The following is a 19,823-nucleotide window of genomic DNA, read 5'->3' as shown; positions in this document are numbered from 1 at the left end:
CTCCCGTCTCCCTCGCTGCTGCCTTCCCCGCCCCGCCCCCCCCTCCCTGGCAGTTTCCGTTGGGTTCTGCGGGAGCACACGGACTGTGTGTGAGCCACGGACTGTGTGAGCCACGGGCATCGGGCACCGCTCAGAGCTTCAGGGAACTGCCCCTCCGCTCCTGGCAGAGGATGACCTGTGAGCAGCATCTGCCCGAAGTCCCGCCCGGCGGCCTAGCTGCCCCCGTGGCATTGTCCCTGCCTGGACCTGCCAAGGGCAACGCTCGGGCCCTTTCTAACCCTGGACACTTACCAGGCCACACGTGAGAGACTTAGTTGCAATCGAGCGAGGGAGCGAGAGGTTTAATGGTGGCTTCCTGACTGACAGGCAGCGGGGACCCACCCTCTCCGTGCCCTGGAACTGAGGGGCCCGGGATGGGGGGCTGGTGCCCAGAGCCTCTCGTGTCCCATGGGCCCCCCCCCCATGTGGGCAGGTGAGCAGCCGCAGGCCCCAAGGGCACAGCCCTGCCCGCTACTGGGCGAGGGTCACAGGGCAGAGGGAGACGGGCCTCCTGAGGCTCTGCAGGCACCAAGCGGCCAGGGACGGAGGCTGTCCCGTCAGAGCCCCTGGGGCCCGGCCGCCTGGCCGAGGTGTCGGGGTCGAGAGGGAGGAAGGAGCGCGAGCTGATGCTGACGGACGGGCCGTCCCCATGTGGAGAGGCGGTGTCTGGCTCCGCCTCCCGGAGGGTGAGGACATGCCGACTTTGGGGGCTGGAAACGTGGTCCCCGAAACACCTCCCTCCTTCCCCATGGGCCTGCGTCCCCTCCCCTGGACCCGGAGACCCCAATGGACGGGCTGGAGGCCGGGACCCGCCCGCTTCCCGGATTAAATCAGCGGGAACATGGCCACAGCGACGAGGACCCCCCACATGCTCCCACAGGGACGGTCCGGGAGGGGCCCCGGCTGGTCCGCCCGGCAGTGGCGCCCGCCTAGCTGAGCATCTTGTGCCGGTCGAATACCGTCTTCCTCTGCTCCTGCACCTGCAGCTTCCAGCGCTGCTGCGCACCCTCCACGCGCTCCAGCACCGTGTTGGCGCGGGGTCCACCCAGAGAGGCCACGGCCGCGGCCACGGAGCGGGCGTCCTGCATTGGGAGGCAGAGAGGAGATGAGGGATCCCCGAAGCAACCCCGAGGTCTGGGCCCCCAGGGCAGGCCCACATCCCCAAGGCATGGTCCCCGCAGGGCCTGGCCCGCCGGCGGGACGCCCCATGTGTGGCATCTGCAGGACCACCCCTACTCCCCCCTCCCACGGAGCCTGGGGAAGGGGTGCTCAGGAGGAGTACCTTCTGGACCCCCTTATTTAAAAAAAAATATTTTTATTGATTTCAGAGAGAAAGGGAGGGGAAGAGAGAGAGAGAGGAACATCCACAATGAGAGAGAATCACCCATCGGCTGCCTCCTGCACACCCCCCACTGGGGATCGAGCCTGCAACCTGGCACGTGCCCTTGACCGGAATCGAACCCGGGACCCTTCGGTCTGCAGGCCGATGCTCTATCCACTGAGCCTCACCGGCCAGGGCTGGCCCCCTTATGACCTGGGCCCCGCACAGGAGAGGGAGACGAGTGTGGCCCCGGAGGTCACAGGTCACAGGGGCAGCGTGAGGCTGTGGGTGGGAGGAGGGGCAAGGAGGAGTCCGCCCGGCTGGACCCCGTGGGAGCTGCCGGATGGACGTGATGTCACGCAGGGCACGGGGCAGGGGTGGGAACCGGAGCTGGACCAGGCCTCCCGTCCAGAGCCCGGCCTGGCCCCCGCTCCTCCGACAGAGCGGGCTGGCCCCGCGCCCCCCGCCCCGCCCCGATGGACCCCGTCCCCTCTGCTCCCGGGCCATCCTCGTCCTCAGAGCCGGCATCCGCCCTAATTACCACCTCGCTGCTCCGACGCCCCTGCGTTTCCTGCGGGACCCGAACCTGATCTTTGGGGGAATTAGAGCCGAGGGCCGGCCCCCCCGCGGGGATTTCCTCCGGGCCTCCCGGCCTCTCATCTCCTGCCACCGGCTCTCAGGGGATTATCGAGGCGCTCCCAGCCCAGAGCCGCCCAGTAAGTGCAGCTCTGCTGCTAGCGCCCGCTGGCACGGCTTCTGTCACCACGCAGCTGCCAGGCGGGGAGAGGGGGTGCCCAGGGGAGCGTGGGGGGGCCGGGGCGCGGGCAGCGGCAGAGAGGGGCCTGGCGAGGGGGGAGGCCGGGAGGTGCTCCCTGCCCCACAGAGCTGGTCACGCATCCTGTGAGCACTGCCCACGGTGCTGGAGAGACGGACAGCGGCCCCGGGAGGCGTGTCCAGGGCCGAGGTGGGGGGCAGCTGTGGGGGCGCCCGGAGAGCCCTCGGCAATGCCGTGCACCCGGCTCCGGCGGCCCAGGCAGGGACGGGGCGAGGGCGCCGCCTCCGGAAGGCTCCATGGGCTGGCACACCCGTCGGCTCTGTCCTTCCCGGCTCAGCCGCACGGTGGGCGCTCGCTCCACGGAGCCACGGACAGGCCTCAGCGTGGCTGCCTGGGCGAGGTGGGCGCTGAGGCTGGCTTGGGACGCTGCGGGCATCAGGACCTCGCCACCCGGCTGTGGGGCCACAGGGCCTCTCTTCTGCCCCAGGCCCAACCTCGTCCCTTCTGGGGGCAGCGGGAGCTGGGGGAGCCCCGAGGGGCTGGGGGGCAGGAGAGGCTCAGCCCCTAGAGGGGGAGGGAGGAGGCAGCCAGGGGCCGGGCAGCGCATCGGGGAGCATGCCCCCCCCCCTCCGCACGACCCCGGCTTCAGCCCTCACCCTCTCCCTTCCTCAGTGGGGGCTGCCACGAAGGCTCAGGGCTAATGGTCCGATGAAAGGTATTAAAGGCTCCAGGTCGGGGTCCGAGACGCCCAGCCCGGGCCTGGCCCTCGCGGGCAGGACCAGCGCCATGCCAGCCCTCTCCCCTCCGAGGCCGTGTCTCTGGCGCCTGAGCTGGTGGACCTCGAACCCCTGGCCTCGCCTCGCGGCCACCCCGTGACACGGCGCCGGCCCCTCTGCCCTGGCTGCCCGGGCCGCCCCTCCTACAACCACGACGCGTGGGTGTGAGGACTCGCGGGAAACAGCTCGTCCTTAAAGACCAGCCAGCGCCCTTGGGCTGGGCCAGAACCGCCTGGGTCGGAACCACCGCCCGGATTCCAGGCTCAGGGAGGGAAGCTGGGGTTCAGCACCGTGGACAGCGGCCGGCGGGGCAGGGACTGGGGGGCCACAGCCAGGCGGGACCAAGGCTGGGGGCCAGGGCTGGTCTAGCGGCGCCTGTGGACGCCACCCCTGCCTGTGTGTCCTCCCAGGGGACAAGGGGCGGTCCCTCTCGGCGGGTGCCTTCTCCACGTCTCCTCGCCAGCTCCCCGGACGAGGGGCCCCTGGGAGGAGGGGGCCGTTCTCGTGGCCCCAAGTCCTCGCCACCCCAGGCCTTTGGGTCCCCAGGTGCCGTCCCCATCTTCCCTCGATTCCCGCTCACCCCGCGCAGGGCCAGCGCCGTCCCCCGCGCCCGGGCGGGGGACGGGGGCCACGCTGTGAGCAGCATACCCCCTGCGCCCCACGCCAGCCGGTTCTCCCTCTTCAAAGAGGACCAAACCCCTACATCTGAGCAGCCCCGTTTCTGTCCCAGCAAACACGCTCGCTTCCTCCCCTCAAAGGGTGTCTGAGCCGGGGATTAGGCCTAATGCCGCCGGAATCCCGGGAGGCAGCGCCCAGCGCAGGGCCTGCCAGGCTTTCAAAGGGACACGCTGGCTTTCATCTCCCTGCGCCGTGCGGCGGGCGCGGCCCCCGGCACAGAGCTCCTCGCTGCGGGGCCAGGGGATGGAGCCAGGACCCCCAAGCCTGGGGCGGGGGCGGCCTCCAGAGCTGACCGCTGGGGGGGGGGGGCTGGGGCGCAGGGGGCCTGGACAGCTCCCTCCTCGTGGTCGCCAAGTCCTAGGGGCCGAGGTGAACCTCAAAATCCCGGCGAGGACTGTCCTGATGCTCCTCCTCTCGGGGTGAAAGCTACGACCCCCCCCCCCAAGCCCAGCGGAGACCCCTCCTGTTTCCTTAAGGAAAACCCTCCAGACCAAAGCCAGGGACACAGCCTCCGCCCAGCGGTCAGCTGAGTGGCTTTGGGACCTGCTGTTCTGCCTCAACCCCACACCCCCTGACACACCCCCGTCCCCAGATGCCCTGAGGGGGGGGGGGGGCTGACAGAGGGTCCTCACCATCCAGGACCAGAGAGGACCCCTGGGCTCTACTCAGCCCTGCGGCCCCCCAGCAGCTGAGCAGTCATTGTCCTCAGAGCTGGCTTCCTCTGCCAGGAAGCCCTCCCGGATTAACACAAAGGAAGAATAAATCCCTGGCTGACCCTGGTCTAGGAGAGCCTCCCCCGATGGCCTCCTCCCTAACTGTCCGTCTCCTAAACCTGGAGTAACAAATGGGGGGCATCCTGGTTTGGGGCGCCGGCAGGAGCGCAGGCCCCTCACGCTGCCCGGAAGACACCCCTCCTCCCCCGTAACCACTGTGCAGAGCTGGGCGCCCCTCAGGTCCGGGCTCAGAGCCTGAACACACTCTTGATCACCTGCCTCTCCCAGGACCCCCTGCCCTGCCTCCCGGGCACCCCGACACTGGCCACCGAGCCCCTCACTGCGGGCCATCCTCCTTCCTACTCAGCCACAACCTGCCCCCGGGTGTCCACTCTATGATTCGATTCCGGTTCTGCTCCAGGAGCCAGGCTGATCCCATCTGACCCCTCCCCACCCCTGGGCCCCCCACCCAGAGGCAACTGTGACTTTGGACTCGATGTGGGGAGCATCCCCAGGGGCCGGGGGCCGGGCTCAGACCCCAGGGCGGGGCCGGCCCTCCTCAGGCTCCGCGCGGGAAGCCGGGAGCCGCGCATTCCGGGGAAGTCACGGGGCTGTAATCACCGCGCACCTCGCAATTACCCGGGGCCAGGCTGCAATTACCGCCTCACCCTAATCGCCGAGTGTTTATTAGCGGTGCCCACCGCCCAGAGCTGCGATTACGGCACATTAATAACCAGGTAGGCACGGGGCTTCCTCCTGCACACGGACCACCCAGCGCCACCGCCACCTCGCCGGGCCCGGCTTGGGCTCTGCCCACCTCTGGCCAAACACGTGAGCCGGAGGTGGGGGCAGCGGGCAGCAGGCAGGCCCAGACCCACGTCACCCCCAGCTGTGCACTCCGATCCGAGCCCCTCGACCTTCGTGCTGGGAGCCTGTCCCTCCCACCTCCATCCTGTGCCGGAAATGCTCTGAGCTGAACCCCGAAATTCCTGGGGATGGCTTCTCACCCCCGAGGCTGCCCAAAGCCGGACATCAGGAGAGATCCAGGCCCCCTCCCCCTGCCTCATCGGGCGCACGGGGCAGTCCCCACAAGGCAAAAACTGGAGTCTGGCCTGGCAGGTGTGGCTCAGTGGTTAAGCATCGACCGAGGAACCAGGAGGTCAGGGTTCAATTCCGGGTCAGGGCACAGGCCTGGGTTGTGGGCTCCATCCCCAGTGTGGGGCGTGCAGGAGGCAGCCGATCCATGATTCTCTCTCATCATGGATGTTTCTCTCCCTCTCCCTCTCCCTTCCTCTCTGACATCAATAGTCTGGGTGACGCAGGGCGCACGGAGCAGGAGGGGGAGCAGGGGCCTGGGGGAGGGCAGGACACCCCCCCACCCCCCGCCCCGGTGTGCACAGGCGCCCTTACCTCGCTCTCCTCCTCGTTGTGCAGCCGCTCGGTGTAGGCGTCGGGCTTGCGGATCAGCGGGTCCACCAGCATCAGGAAGGCCATGTACAGCAGCAGGGCGCCCACCACCGACAGGTAGATGACGATGATCACCTGGGGGACCGCCGCCCTGTGACCAGCTGGCCTCGGCCCGGAGACACAGGGCCCCACGGACACCCACGGACACCATCCGTCCTCCCTCCCGCAGCCAGAGCGCCCTGGGATGCCGGGGTGGCGGTGGGGACCGGGTCCGGCTCAGCGTGGAAAGCTGCGCACACTACGCAGGGGGAGGGGCTGGGCTCGGAGGCCGAGGAGGAGGATGGACCCAGGGCTCCTCCACCCCCCACCGCTGGGAGCAGGACGGCTGAGAGGGAAGCTTCAGATGTGGGGGCGCAGCGCCCAGTGTGGGGACAGGCACCCCACAGGGAGCGGAGGAGAGCCGGGGTCAGGATGGTGAATCTCCTGCTGTAGGGAGAGCCTCCCAGCTGGAGTGGGGTTTGTTCTACAGAAAAGCCAGCTTCAGCCCGGCAGGCGTGGCTCAGGGGTTGAGCGTGGACCTAGGAACCAGGAGGTCAGGGTTCGATTCCCGGTCAGGGCACGTCCCGGGTTGTGGGCTCCATCCCCAGTGTGGGGCGTGCAGGAGGCAGCCGATCAATGAGTCTCTCTCATCATGGATGTTTCTCTCTCCCTCTCCCTCTCCCTCTGAAATCAATAAAGATATTTATTAATCAATAAAGAAATCCATCGATAAAGAAATACTGGACCAGGAAATCGGTACGCAGGGCCAGGCTCGGGACAGTCGGCACCCGGACTAGGGGGCCACGGAGGCTCTGGGGCAGGAGTCCTGCCGGTGGCAGAGGAAGGGACAGGCCCTGGTCCTCACTCCCCGTGGCGAGCCTGCGCCCACACTCCTGTCCTGAGTCCACCCAGGGATGGACCAGCACGAGGGTCAGGGGCCCAGCCCGGCGTTCCCTCCATCAGAGGGCGAGCTCTGACCTGCCTGTGAGCAGCACCCGGCAGGGCACAGCCTCAGAGGCAGGGGAGGGTGCTGACTGATGGCTGGAAGGAGAGAGAGGAAGACAAGAACTGGGGGAAACCAGGGCGTCTCCCAGGCTCTCACCCCCCGTGTCAGGGGAGCCCCAGGTCAGAGGTCGCAGGACAGCTGGCTCCAAGGGGCGGGGAGTGGGTCCCTGTGCCTGGGACAGGCCTGCCCAGAAGCCAGTCCCACAGCCGCCTGGAACGTTCCGGAATGAATGAAGCCCAAGCCTGCGGGTCTGGGTGGCCAGGGCCTGGGGCGGGGGCTGCGGCGCGAGCGGTCACCTTAATGGTGGTGGTGCTGCGTTCCTCGTACTGGCACTCGCACAGCAGGCAGTAGGCCTCCACGTCGTGCCCGGGCACCGGCATGGGCTCCACCACATGCAGGCAGTTGCTGCAAGAGACACGCACGGCCGTGGGCGTGGGCGCCATGGGACCCGGCCCCGGCGGCCGTCCGGTGTGGGCTGGCGTCCATCGGCTTCTTCCCCGGTGCCCTTTGAACCAGATGAGGTCCCGGGCCCCGCCCCCAGGACTGCAGGTCTCAGGCCTTCGTGAACCAAAAAAAACCTTTGGGGGGGTCTGAAGGACAGCATGGTGACTGTGTTAACAAGCGGATTGTACCCTCAAAAGCTGCTGAGCCCGGCCGGCAGGGTGAGCGACGACCTAGGAACCAAGAGGTCAGGGTTCGACTCCCGGTCAGGGCACAGGCCCGGGTTGCGGGCTCCATCCCCAGTGTGGGGCGTGCAGGAGGCAGCCGGTCCATGATTCTCTCTCATCATGGATGTTTCTCTCTCTCTCTCTCCCTCTCCCTTTCTCTCTAAAATAAATAAATATATATATATACACAGTGGGGCCTTGACTTAAGAGTTTAATTCGTTCCATGACGGAGCTCGTAACTCAAATTACTCGTATGTCAAATCAAAAAGTGAACGAGCGAGACACGTGATGCTGGGCTGATGTTGTGGCGTTCACTGTGACGTTCGCTGCGCCAACTAGCGGTGGGGTATCCGAAGCTGGCTCGTCACCCGAATTTTAGCTCGCAACTTAAAGCAAAAAATTGGCCGAGAGACGGCTCGTATCTCGAAAAACTCGTTAGTCGGGACACTCGGAAGTCAAGGTCCCACTGTATATATATATATTTTAAAAGTTACGAGAGATTTTAAATGTTCGCACCACACACACACACACACACACACACACTCGGTAACTGCGTGAGGGCCTAGAGAGGGGCTCACTAGCTCTGTATACACATATCAGATCGCCGCTGTGCGTGCATCTCGAGCTCACACAAGGCTTCATGTGGCTCACACCTCCATAAAGCCGGGGGTGGGGGGGAGCAAACAGCAAAACACCAAACGCTGGGGGGCAGGAGGTGCAGGGAGCCCCCTGACCGTCCCACTCCACACCCAAGGAGAGGCAACACTGACCCGGGCCCCCGTGGGGTGTGAGTCCCCCCCTTCTGTGCTCGGCTTCCTCCGGGACTGGGCGAGGACGGGGCGCCCCAGTTCCCGAGAACCCCGCAGTAGAAACGCTCCCTCCACCCACCCGGACACGCTGGGCCCCCAACCCGACCTCAGCCCACCCTGAGCGTCACGGATCCCCCGGGGCGGCCGCGCACGCAGCCTCACCAGTCCTTCTGCGACACGTTCTGCTTGTAGATGTGCCCGCTGATGTTTCTGTACGGCGGGCAGATGCATTTGCACCGGATGTCCTCGGAGCTCTGCCGGAGGAGGGGAGCAGGCGTCAGGGGGGCCCTGGGTGCAGGGTCTAGCAGGACTCCAACTCTCGGCTCCCTGCTCCCTCCAGGAGGCGGCCGTGGCGGGGGATGGGGTGTCCACCAACCCCACATACCCGGATCAGATCACCCCCACCCCCAAGGTCAGCAAAGAGTGACTTCTGCAGGGACAGAGAGCTGCCTAGGGCTGCCCTCCCCAGGAGGACGCGGAAGGATCGGGGCGTCGGTAACCTGTCCAGTCGCCCTGGCCCCTGGCCTCTTCGCCCCTTTAGCGCCAACGTCCCGGGCGAAGACCGGGGAGAGGAATGGGGTGAGTGGGTGGCGTCCATGGGGTTACTCGAGCTGCCCCTCTGAAGCCATAAGGGACGAGGCCACAAGTATTCTCACCCTGTTAGGGATTCCCCAGAGGCAGGAGAAGCAACCAGAGTGACCCCAAACCTGGGTTAGATTCCTGACCTAATTGCCGTCCGGTCTTCCCCAGATACATCTCGATCGACCAATCAGGGGTTATCAAAGCTTCCCTGATGGTCAGAACCTGAACCTGCACAGACCGAAGGTCGGGGTCATGTACCCCGAAAGAATGGAAGGGACCTCAGGAGGCCCAGCCCGCGGGTTGGGGGTCCCTCCCCATGCAGGAACTTCCACCTGGGGCCCCGGCCGGTTTGGCTCAGTGGACAGAGCGGCGGCCCACAGACTGAGGGTCCCGGGTTAGATTCTGGTCAAGGGCACACAGGCATCGCTCGGTGGCAGGGCCCCTGTGGGAGGCAACCAATCGATCTCTCTCTCTCTCCTCTCTCTCTCCCCTCCACTCTCTCTGTAAATAATGGAAAAATATCCTGGGGGGAGGATTAAAAAAACACACAAAACCTCCACCTGGGAGCACCTGACCACCAGAGGGCGCTGCTACAGTTACTAGAACCACCAGGTGACCCAGGAGCCAAAGGAAGGTGTGGACAAGTCAGGGGGTGCCCCCCCCAGAACCCCAGGCTGGAGCCCACCCGCTCCCTCACCCCAAGGCCTGAGATCTGGCCTCCGAGGGACCCCCTCCCCACCCCCAAAGGCAGGGCCGCCGCAGAGTGAGGGCGGGCGCCCCGCGCACAGCGGGCCCCACAGGTGCCGCAGGCTCCGCCCTCACCTTGTTGGCCCGGGCGGGGGGCGCCAGCAGACAGCCGAGCGCGGCCAGGACGCACAGGAGCTTCATGCTGGGCAACCTGGGGGAGACCCGACACCTGCGGAGCGAAGCACGGGGGTCGGGGGGTCAGCGGGATCGGGGGGTCACGGGGATCGGGGGGTTCACGGGGTCGGGGCCCAGGCCGCACGCACCGGGGACGGGTGGGGGCTGGGCGCCCGGGTCCCAGGGCCTCCTCGATCCGGCGCCGAGTGCAGCGATCCCTCCCCCCACCAGTCTCGGGGAGCCCGGAATAAAGAGGGGGCGTCCCGTGCCCCCCCAGCCCCCCAATCCCCGCCGGAGCCCGCTGATCCCGGGCCCGCTGATCCCCGCCCCGCGCGCACCCCCGCCCCGCCCCGCCCCGCGCCTACTCGGCCCGCTCAGGGCCCACGAGACCTGGACGCAGAATCCGGGAGCCCTGACCTTACGGCCAGGCCCGTGCCCTTCACACCCGCGGTCTGGGGTCACGCGGGACCCCCCCAGGCCGCCCCGACCGCGCTCCCCTCCCCCACGCCCGCCTGCTCACCAGCGAACCCCGGCGGCGGGCGCGCGCGAGACCCGGCTGGCCCCGCCCCTCCGGCTCCCATTGGCTGCGGCAACAGCCCGTCAGCCCGACCGCGCTGTCGTCGCCCCGGCAACAAGGCCCGCCTTCCCCTGGGTGCAGGCGCTCTGCGCAAGGGACCGGGAGGCGTGTGCCCGCCCCGAGCGGACGCGAGCAGGGACCGTCGGCGGCTTTGCAAACGGGCAGCGCGAGGAGGGGTCCCGGAGGCAGCGCTGGGACCCCCGGGTTCTAAAACTGGGGGTTCAGGGAGGGGGCTCAGAGGGCTCCGTCCTGCTGTTTTTAGGAGAAAGCGCTTTATATTAGAACGAGCCACATACAACCCCAAACCACAGCAAAAAGGACGGGTTCCCGGGCTTTGTCCGCAAAAACCTTGACATGCTCTTTAGGGACATGAGGGGTCGGAGCCCGTAGACCTGCGGAACATGAAATATTTTAGTGACTGGTTGACGCGTGCCGTGAGATGAAAAAAAAAGGTGGAAAACCGCTGCTTTAAGGGTATTTGAGCAGGTCGGAACCAGGCGAATTGGTAACATTTGGGTCAATGTCATTGTCACGAGCAGCCCGCGCTGCCCTCTGGTGGCCACGGGAGACATTGCTCCGAGCTGCGGGGCTCCCACCACACCGAGGTCTTCTTCCCAGGCTTGTGGTTAGACCAGAATCAGTGCTGCAGGAGTCAGGGTTTTGGGGTGCCTTCTAAGTAGAAGTCATTGTCCCGGCCCTGGCTGGTGTGGCTCAGTGGATAGAACGTCGGCCTGCGAACTGAAGGGTCCCGGGTTCGATTCCCGGTCGGGGCACAGGCCCGGGGTTGTGGGCTCGATCCCCAGTGTGGGGCGTGCAGGAGGCAGCCGATCCATGGTTCTCTCTCATCATGGATGTTTCTATCTCTCTCTCTCTCCCTCTCCCTTCCTCTCTGACATTAATAATAACATATTTTTTAAAAAGATCCAGAAGAGGCATCAGTCCATGCACCGGACTCCTTTGCACACCTGCCCCCTCGGCAAGAAAGGTCAGGGTGCCTGGATGGTCAGCCCAAGGTCAGCCCCAAGGTGAGACGGGAGGGTCCTCGCCCACCTCCAGCCGCCTCTCTCGAGCCCGGGATGGCACCGCCGAGCTCAGGGCGAGATACGTGATGAGGAAGCACCCTCGACTCTTTCTCATTTATCTCTAGAGGTGAGAATCGCACCCCACTCCCCCGCCCCCGGGGTGCGTACACTTTGACTAGTAGCACCTTGGACACTTGTCTTCAGCGCATGGTGAACATTCCAACCGGGTTGAGAACACGACTCCGCTGGAAGGCGGACAGGCGGACGGACGTGTGAATCAACAAACAGGCATCAGGTGTCTACGACGTGTCAAGTCCCCGCGCGGGGCCCCGGGCTCATTAAGCCGCTGCAGAAAAGGAAAGGTTAGGTGTTGGCCCCGTGTCCCCACGAAGGACGAGTGGGGTGCGCCGGGGAGGCCGGCCGGGGAGGGGACCCCGCGGGCTCGGAGGTGGCTCCCCGGGACCCACTCCCGGGGGGACCTCGCCCTCCAGCTGTCAGCCTCTGCCCCGGCCACCCCTCTTCCCTGGTCTGGACCCTCTGGGGGAGGTGGCGCCCCCAGAATGAGGACATGCGTCTCCCGGGCCAGCAGCTGTCACCTGAGAAACAGGGAGATTACCCCACCAGGCGACAGGCTTGTTGTAGGGAAACAGGGGCGGCTCACATTCCCTCCCGCGGTGATTAACCCGGGGAGAAATGTGGCCCAGTCCCAGCGCATCCACCCTCCGCCGCTGCCCACCCGGACGGCTGAGCCCGGAAGGCCCTGGAGGAGGAACCTGCTGGGGTGTGTGTGTGTGGGGGGGGGTCTCCTCACCTTCCCGGGGTGCGGGGTCGGGGGCTGGAGAGGGACCTCACGGGGGCGTCCTGGGCTGCAGACCCTGGCCCCGTGCCCGGGGCCTGGGCGAGAAGCAGAAGGCTGCAGAAAGTGAGCCGGGCCCCAGCGGCGGCGGTGTCCTGGCCACGGGCCCGGCGCCGGCAGAGCCCTGAGGTCACCGCCGGCGTCCTCGCCAGCCGCCCCGGCCCTGCTGATCCCAGGAGACCCGGCAGCACGGAGACACTAATCCCGTTTTTACACTCGCTCGCTTCGCACTTACGTACCTCGCATTGCACTCCCAGCTGGTGGTTTCAGAGGCTTTCCGCCCGGGGCCCTTGAGGAACAGAGCCTGGGGGGGCGGCGGGGGGCTGACCAGGGAGCTGCCACGCACCTGGCATCCCAGCCTCTCTCTGGGCCTCAGTTTTCCCAGCCGGGCAATGGGTTGAACGATGCCCCTCACTGCCTTTGACGGACAAATGAGAGGCCCCGAGGGAGGGTGTGCAACGTGGTCCAGGAGGAGACAGGTTCCTTCCGTCTGAATCTCACACCTGTCTTGTTCGCTTACCCAGGATGCAAAGGTCATTTTTATTTTTATTGATTTAAAAAAATATATATTTTCATTGATTTCAGAGAGGAAGGGAGAGGGAGAGAGAGAGATAGAAACATCAATGATGGGAGAGAATCATGATTGGCTGCCTCCTGCACACCCCACACTGGGGATGGAGCCCGCAACCCGGGCATGTGCCCTTGACCGGGAATCGAACCGTGACCTCCTGGTTCATAAGTCGACGCTCAACCACTGAGCCACACCGGCCGGGCACGACTTGCCCTTCCCTGAGGCCACCAACCCCGGCAGCTGCCGTGGGCTCGGCCTGCGACCGTTTCGAATCAAACTTCTCGTACAAAACAAACTGTGCGAGACGAGGCCCGGGGGCCGCTGGCGGAGTCTGCGGGGTGTGTTGCTCTTTTTCTCCCCGGGGCCAGCTGTCCACCCTCGGGCAGTGCCAGGCGGCCTGTGACGGGGAGCGGGGCTCGCGCTGGGTTTCAGGGTTTTGTCCTTGGAGGGGATCACCTCTGAGCTGGTCCTTGGGGGCCACGGCAGGAGCCTGCCCGGCGGCTCGGCCAGGCCCTGGCTGCCACGAGGTCGTGTTGATGGGGCATTAAAAATAGATTGCAAACAAATACATCATTCTCTTCGGATTCCTGGCCATTTGCCTCTGACCTCGCCTCCTGGGGGCCCTGGAGACGAGGGCTTGATGTGCTCAGATTCCCTGGGGCTCTGGCCTCCCCGCCTCCCCGCCTCCCCGCCACGGGTGACTGCCCGCCCCATGTTCCAGCATCTCCTCTCCTCCCCGGGTGGGTGTCCCTGGCGGTCAGCAGCCTGGGTGGCTCCTCAGGTATGAGAGCTGAGAGGCACTAAATCTTCTCCGTCCGCCAGGGCGCCGCCCGCCCCAACGTCCTCCCACAGGGAAGCTCTGTCCCTCCTCGGACATCGGCCTGGGTGGGCGAGGTCCTCGATCCCAGCTCCCGCGGTCCCGAGACAGACGCCCTCCTGCCCTCCTGCCCGCCACGTGCCATGCGTTTAGCGTGCTCAGGTCGCTGCCTGGGGGAGCCCATCTCCTGGCGGAACACCCAGGGGAGAGGGAGAGAGAGGGGAAGGGGTGGGTGCCGCGAGGACGCCCAGAGCGGGGAGGAGGAGAAGGCCCTGTCCCAGGGGAGCTGGCAGGGCTGTCTGAGTGGCGGGAGGGACAGGGGGACAGGACCAAGGCCCAAACCCGGCCTTGCGTCTGTGGCCACGACGGATGGGGGGAGGGCAAGAGGGCGGAAGGTCGAGCGGGCCTGCCACCAGCCGTGAGCAGTGGAGCTCAGCAGGGACACGGTGCCGATTCGGGCACAGGAGGCCGCCCCAGGGGCAGGCTCAGGGGCAGCAAAGGAGGCCTCGGGTTCGAGGGCCGAGAGCCCAGTCCTCGGAGGCACGCGGGCTCGGACAAAAGCACCACCAGGAGGACTTGCTCTCTCTCGATCAGACCCAGACCTGGCCGGCGAGGCTCAGGGGTTGAGCGTCGACCTATGAACCTAGAACAAGGAGGTCAGGGTTCGATTCCCGGTCGGGGCCCGGGTTGTGGGCTCGATCCCCAGCGTGGGGCCTGCAGGAGGCAGCCGATCCACGATCCTCTCTCATCATCAATGTCTCTCTCCCTCTCCCGTCCTCTCTGAAATGAATAAAAAATATATTTTTTTAAAAATTCTCACACTACGCAGGAGGTCAGAGGTCAGAGGTCAGTTTTCTCATCCCTGTGATTTTTGTAAATGAGCCCAGGAGCCCCCACCCCCGACCTGAGGTCTGAGATCACATCGGCCCCGGCCTCTACCAGGAGGAGCTGGTGAGCCCTGCCTCGGGGCACAGAGGAGCCTTCGTGGGGGACAGAGAGGGGCGCCCACCGAGAAGGTGACCCTGGCACCCGCCAGGGGGCTCGGGCAGCACCTCCAGCCCCAGCCCCGAGAAGACCCGGTGAGAAGGCCCCGGGGAACCTTCCCCAGTGAGGACGGGAGACCCCAGCCACCCTCTCGGCCACGGACACGAGACAGGACCACGGACACGAGACGGGACCACCGACGGCCCTCGGGGCCCCGGCTCCCTGCAGCCACCAGGCCGGACGCCCTGTCAACAGGTCCCTAATCGGGTTCCTCGGGGCACCATCGGTCACCAGGCAGCAAAGCCCTTTCCGCCTCGGCCTTAATGAGGCTCAGCCGCCCCTGTCAATCTCCCCGGCGCCGCGTCCGTCTAACGACCGTGGCTGACAGGTGGCCCCTGAGACCAGAGGTCTCCGTGGAGCCTGGGCGCTGCCCGCCGGGGGCTCGTCCAGAGTGAACTGCAGGCGGGGGAGGGGGAAGGAGGGGAGCACGGAGGGTCCGGGGAAGGGACGTGGGGGCCCGGGGAGGCCGGCCCCTGGGTTCTGAGGTCACTCATGGAGGCCAGCAGGGCCTCGGAGGTGTCATTGAGCTTGCACACCTGTCCTCGCACACCTGTCCTCACACACCTGCCCTTGCACACCTGTCCTCGTGAGGGCTGGGATACACTCCCTGGCACCCTCTCCCTCCTCCTTCCTCTCTCTCTCTCTCTCTCTCTCCTCTCTCTCTCCTCTCTCTCTCCCTTCCTTCCTCCCTCCCTCCCTCCCTCCCTCCCTCCCTCCCTCCCTTCCTTCCTTCCTTCCTTCCGTGTCGTCTTTATCGCCCTCTCCCCCTCCCTTCTTCCTCCCTCTTCCATGTCTCTGGCCCTCAAGGAAGAAGCCCTTAGGGGACCCTGGCCAGGGCTGCAGTCAAGGGGACCAGCTCTCTCTCGTTCTACACGTGGGAGACGCCCCGTGATTGTCCGGGTAAAGGTCTCCGTGTCCACCTGACCACTCGGCCACTGGCCGGGCTCCGGCCACGGCCCACACTCCCGGAATGTGGAATTTAATCTTGGGAGAAGCAACGGACACTCATCCGGGGCCGCGTTGGGAAATCAAACGGGCGGGAACGGGCGGCGGGGAGCACGGAGGAGGAGGAGGTCAAAGACGCCGTGTTTATCTGGGGCCAGAAGTCCCGGCGGCGGGCGTGGCGGCTCCCCCTGCCCATGCCTCGCACACCAGCCAGCAGACGGCGCCCACAAAGCGAGAGCCCTCCTCTCCCTTCATTTTTTATTGATTTTAAATATATATTCATTGATCTCAGAGAGGAAGGGAGAGAGAGAGAGAGAGAGACATCAACAATGAGAGAGAATCATGGACCGGCTGCCTCCTGCACGCCCCACACTGGGATCGAGCCGGAAACCCGGGCCTGTGTCCTTGACGGGAATCGAACCCGCGACCTCCTGGTTCATAGGTCGAGCCACGCCGGCCGGGCCTGCCCTGGAGTCTCTTGAGTGGGAGGCTGACAGGCACCTCTCCTCCCTGGGACCTGAAGTGCCCAGCTCCCTGCCCAGCCCGCGGCCCAGGCCCTGCTGGGTGCCCTCCTGGGTGCCCTCCTGGGTGCCCGGCTCTGGCGTGGGGCCCGGGGCCAGGCCGCTGGGCAGGGATGGGGTTTCAGCCTGAACTTTACGGCCAGCTGTGTGGCCGGGCTGCTGGGAATCTGAGAAGCCGGTGCCAGAGGGACGACACTGACCCGGACAAGGAGACGGACGCTCTGCCCTTAAACCCCAGGCCGGGCCCGCGGCGTGGGGCATCCTCCCGGCCCCCCGGCTCGCTGGCCCCCGGGAGCGTCCGCCTCGGGCAGCGAAGGTGGGGACCTGCCGCGTTCCCTCCCGCGGGGCCGCCTCCCAGGAGGGGGCTAGGGTTACGCCGCCGCGGGGAGAGGCGTGTGAAATGTCACCAGCCACACGGCTCTGGGCAGCGGGAGGACCGCTGAGAGCACCTGTCAGCGGCTCGCGTGGCGGCCGGAGACTTCCAGAAAAGGCCGGGCCGAGGCTCGGCAGCCCCTCCCGCCCCCTCCCGTCCGTCCGTCTGTCCCTCTGTCCGTCGCAGGGGCAACTTGGCATCTGACCCAGGACCTGGCACGCAGCGGACGGCGGACACCCTCGTGCCCCGGGCACTGCGTGTCCCCGAGGGTGGACAGAGGACAGAGGCGGGCTGGGACCCCTGGACCCGGCTCGGTTCCAGGAGCCCTGAAACTCGTGTCTATCTGTCTATGGCAGCGAGGGGGACCCCAGCTTGATGCAGGGCAGGAGGCACCCCCAATGCGGCCGGCTGCTGGTCTCTGGGCTTCAGGGGAGAAGTGACGGCTCCGGGGGCCAATGGGGCCCCTCATATGCAGAAGGGCTCCCCCTCCCCGTCCTGGGGCTCAGGAGGTCCCCGGGAGCCCAGGGCCCCCCTGTGAGGGAGACACTGAGGGGCAATGAGACTGCCCTCCTGGGGACACCCTGTTCGACCCCGTTTCTGCCCTGGGCCAGCGTGAGCTTCTAAAGATGCAAATTGGGCCCGGCCGGCGTGGCTCAGTGGTTGAGCGTCGACCTGTGAACCAGGAGGTCACAGTCTGACTCCCGGTCAGGGCACAGGCCCGGGTTGTGGGCTCGATCCCCAGTGTGGGGCGTGCAGGAGGCAGCTGATCCATAATTCTCTCTCATCATTGATGTTTCTATCACTCTCGCCCCTCTCCTTTCCTCTCTGAAATCAATAAAAATAAATAAATAAGAATAAAATGCAAATTGGGCCCAGCTGGTGTGGCTCAGTGAGCTTCGACCTATGAACCAGGAGGCCAGGGCTCGATCCCCAGTGTGGGGCGTGCGGGAGGCGGCCGGTCCATGATTCTCATCCTTGATGTTTCTCTCTCTCTCCCTCTCCCTTCCTCTCTGACATCAATACAAATATCTTTAAAAAAACAAACATTTAAAACTATGAATTGCGTCCTGTCCTCCCTCCAGCCGAAAGGAGGCTGCTCCGCCCTGAGGACAGAGACCGAGTCTTCAGTGATTCCCAAAGCCTCCCCGTGCAATCGCACCGCACCCCCCGTCCCGGCACCCCCAGCCCCCCACTCTCGGCCGGACCCCGGGGGCTGCAGGGGCCTGGTCTGCGCACCTGTGTGTTCCGGGGCCCACATGGGGCAGGTGCTCGGCGTGTATTTGCTGAATAAACTGAACACCTGCCCCTGACCCACAGGATTGGGAACATGGGGTGCGGGGGGGGCACCCAGTCCACGCGTCCACACACACACCCCGTCCCCCCGAGAGCACACGGGCTCTTTGCTCACCAGGACGGGGGACCCTTAGGGTCCCCTCGAAGGCAGCACGGACCCCGGGTTCCTTGACGTCCTTTGAAGCCTCGATGGAGCCTGGCAACACCCAGCCGTCCAACCTCACCCGGAGAGCAGGTGGCTTTGTCACCTTGTCACCTTGTCACCTCGTCTCCTACCCTCCACTCTCAGGAAGAGGATCTGGGACCAGCCCCACTACCCCCAGTTCCCACCTTCCCTCCCCTCCCCTCCAACCCGCCATCTGCCCCCCTGGCCGGGTCTCCCCTTCTGTCCCGAGAAATCTCCCCTCTCCCAGGAAGGCCTCCTGGCTGCACGACTCCCAGGGCCTCCTTCCGTGGAGTGGAGTGGACCCTCCCCCTCGGGTGGTGGTGTCTGTGGGGTCCCGGCCTCTGGCCCGTCTGGAACTGGGACTCGCTCCCCACCTGTGGGGCCCGTGTGGGGGCGCGTTGGGCTGCGATTCCCAGGGGGACTGGCGGCTTTTATGCGTCTGTGTGACTCAGCGGGATCCGGGGTCCCCCGGGGACCGGCTTAGCTGTAAAGCTGGGGCCTCGGATGACGAGACGCCCCCGAGGAGGGGGGTCATCCAAGTGGCACAGCCCGAAGCAAACACCCCTAAGCCGGCCGGTGGCCTGGTGACGGGCCGAGAGCTTTGCAAGGCCAGGCGTTGGAGGAACCAGATGTCCCGGGACCCTCCTTCCATCGCTGACCTCCGGGAGGGGGGGGCCCTACGCCTGGGGGGCCTTGTCCTGCCAAGCCCGGCGGGGGGAGGAGGAGGAGGAGGAGGAGGAGGAGGGAGGCGGGGCCAGTGGGAGGGGCCGAGGAAGCCCAAAACGGCCTGCCGCGGTGACCTACATCTGCCCCAGCCCTGCCTGTCCACTCAGTCCCTGCAGAGCCTCAGGCCGGCGCGGCAGCTGGACGCGGAGGAGGAGGCGGAGGAGGAGGAGGCGGACCGGAGGCGGGAGGCCAGCTGTGCGCACAGGTGAGTGGGCCCTGCCCACCTGGCTGCCCACCTGGGGTGGGGGCCGGGCACCGAGGCGGACACCTGAGTGTTCTCCAGCTTGTCCCCTGGCGAAGGGAAGGGCAGAGGGCAGGAGGTTCGCCCGGGGACATCCCCTGAGGCCAGTCACGCCCGGGGTGCGTGGTCCCCTGCCCGGGCTGCGGTCCGGTCTGGGTGCTCCCCTCTGGGCTCCCCGTGGCTGAGGGCGTGAAACGGAGAGCAGGTTAAAGGTCGGGAGAGCTGTCCAGCATGAGGACCCGGGGTCAGACTCGGGACATCTCCACGAGGCCGAGAGAGCCCCCAGCTGAGGAAGCAGAGGCCGCGGGAACCTGGGTCCGAGGGCTGAAGCCGCCGGGCGAGGGCAGGGGGCGGAGGGAGGGCCGAGGGTCCCGGTCCCGGGGGCAGAAGCCTCATCGGGGGGCTGGAATGTGGACACGAGGGTTCATCCCCCCCCAACCCCAACCGTCCAGCGGAGGCCACGGTTCACGGGCTCCAACCAGCCAGCCAAGCTCTCGCCCATGCGGCCTTGACCTTGCACCAAGTCTGGCTTCTTCCTGAAGAGAAAGGGGGTCCCCAGGGTGACCCGGCTTCACGTGGAAACCCCCCCATCCCGTGCGTCGGGCTCTGCGCCTCGCTCCTTGCCGGCTACGCCCTAGAAGCGGGAGGGGGGGCGAGCGGCTGGGGGGGGGGGGCAGCTGGGAGCCGGGGCTGGGTTAGCACCACCTCTTCACGGTGACTAACGGCTGAGCTGGTGGCGATGATGACAGGTGAGGGAGGCGACAGCTAGGAGACCCGGGCTCCAGGGTGGGGGCCTGGCCGGGGGCCAGGTGGCCGTGGCAGGCGTGGGTGGGACGGGGCCCCGCTGCCAGCTTGGCGGCCGCCCTCCGCCCTGGCGCTCCCTCGTGACTCCCGGCCCGCGGCACACACGGTGGCGGTGGCCCTGTGACCGCGCCAGCACGCCCTGGCTCACCGCGGCATTCCTGTGTGTCGGGGCCGGGGCCGGGCCGCCGTGGGG

General features: G+C 66.3%; 1 protein-coding gene across 3 annotated transcripts; it reads right to left on the bottom strand.

The window, feature by feature from the left end:
• Positions 1–310: 310 nt before the first annotated feature.
• TMEM9 (transmembrane protein 9) lies at positions 311–10,247 on the bottom strand. Of its 3 annotated transcripts, none has more exons than XM_070401475.1 (6): positions 10,195–10,247; positions 9,636–9,729; positions 8,394–8,485; positions 7,051–7,159; positions 5,713–5,844; positions 311–1,121 (listed from the first exon to the last, which is right to left on the bottom strand). In XM_070401475.1, the coding sequence occupies exons 2-6, from the start codon at positions 9,699–9,701 to the stop codon at positions 969–971; spliced, it is 552 nt and encodes a 183-aa protein (XP_070257576.1). In that variant the 5' UTR covers positions 9,702–9,729; positions 10,195–10,247; the 3' UTR covers positions 311–968. The 3 variants fall into 3 exon arrangements, with proteins under 3 accessions (XP_070257576.1, XP_070257575.1, XP_070257574.1); XM_070401474.1 differs by lacking the exon at positions 10,195–10,247 and adding an exon at positions 10,092–10,178; XM_070401473.1 differs by lacking the exon at positions 10,195–10,247 and adding an exon at positions 10,065–10,165.
• Positions 10,248–19,823: the final 9,576 nt, after the last annotated feature.

The sequence above is a fragment of the Myotis yumanensis genome, unplaced genomic scaffold (genome assembly GCF_028538775.1).
Source record: "Myotis yumanensis isolate MYYU_CA2020_CCGP unplaced genomic scaffold, mMyoYum1.0.hap1 SCAF_22, whole genome shotgun sequence".
Lineage (NCBI taxonomy): Eukaryota > Metazoa > Chordata > Mammalia > Chiroptera > Vespertilionidae > Myotis > Myotis yumanensis.
The sequence above is the reverse complement of the archived record's forward strand: the minus strand, read 5'-3'. Positions and strand labels throughout refer to the sequence as shown.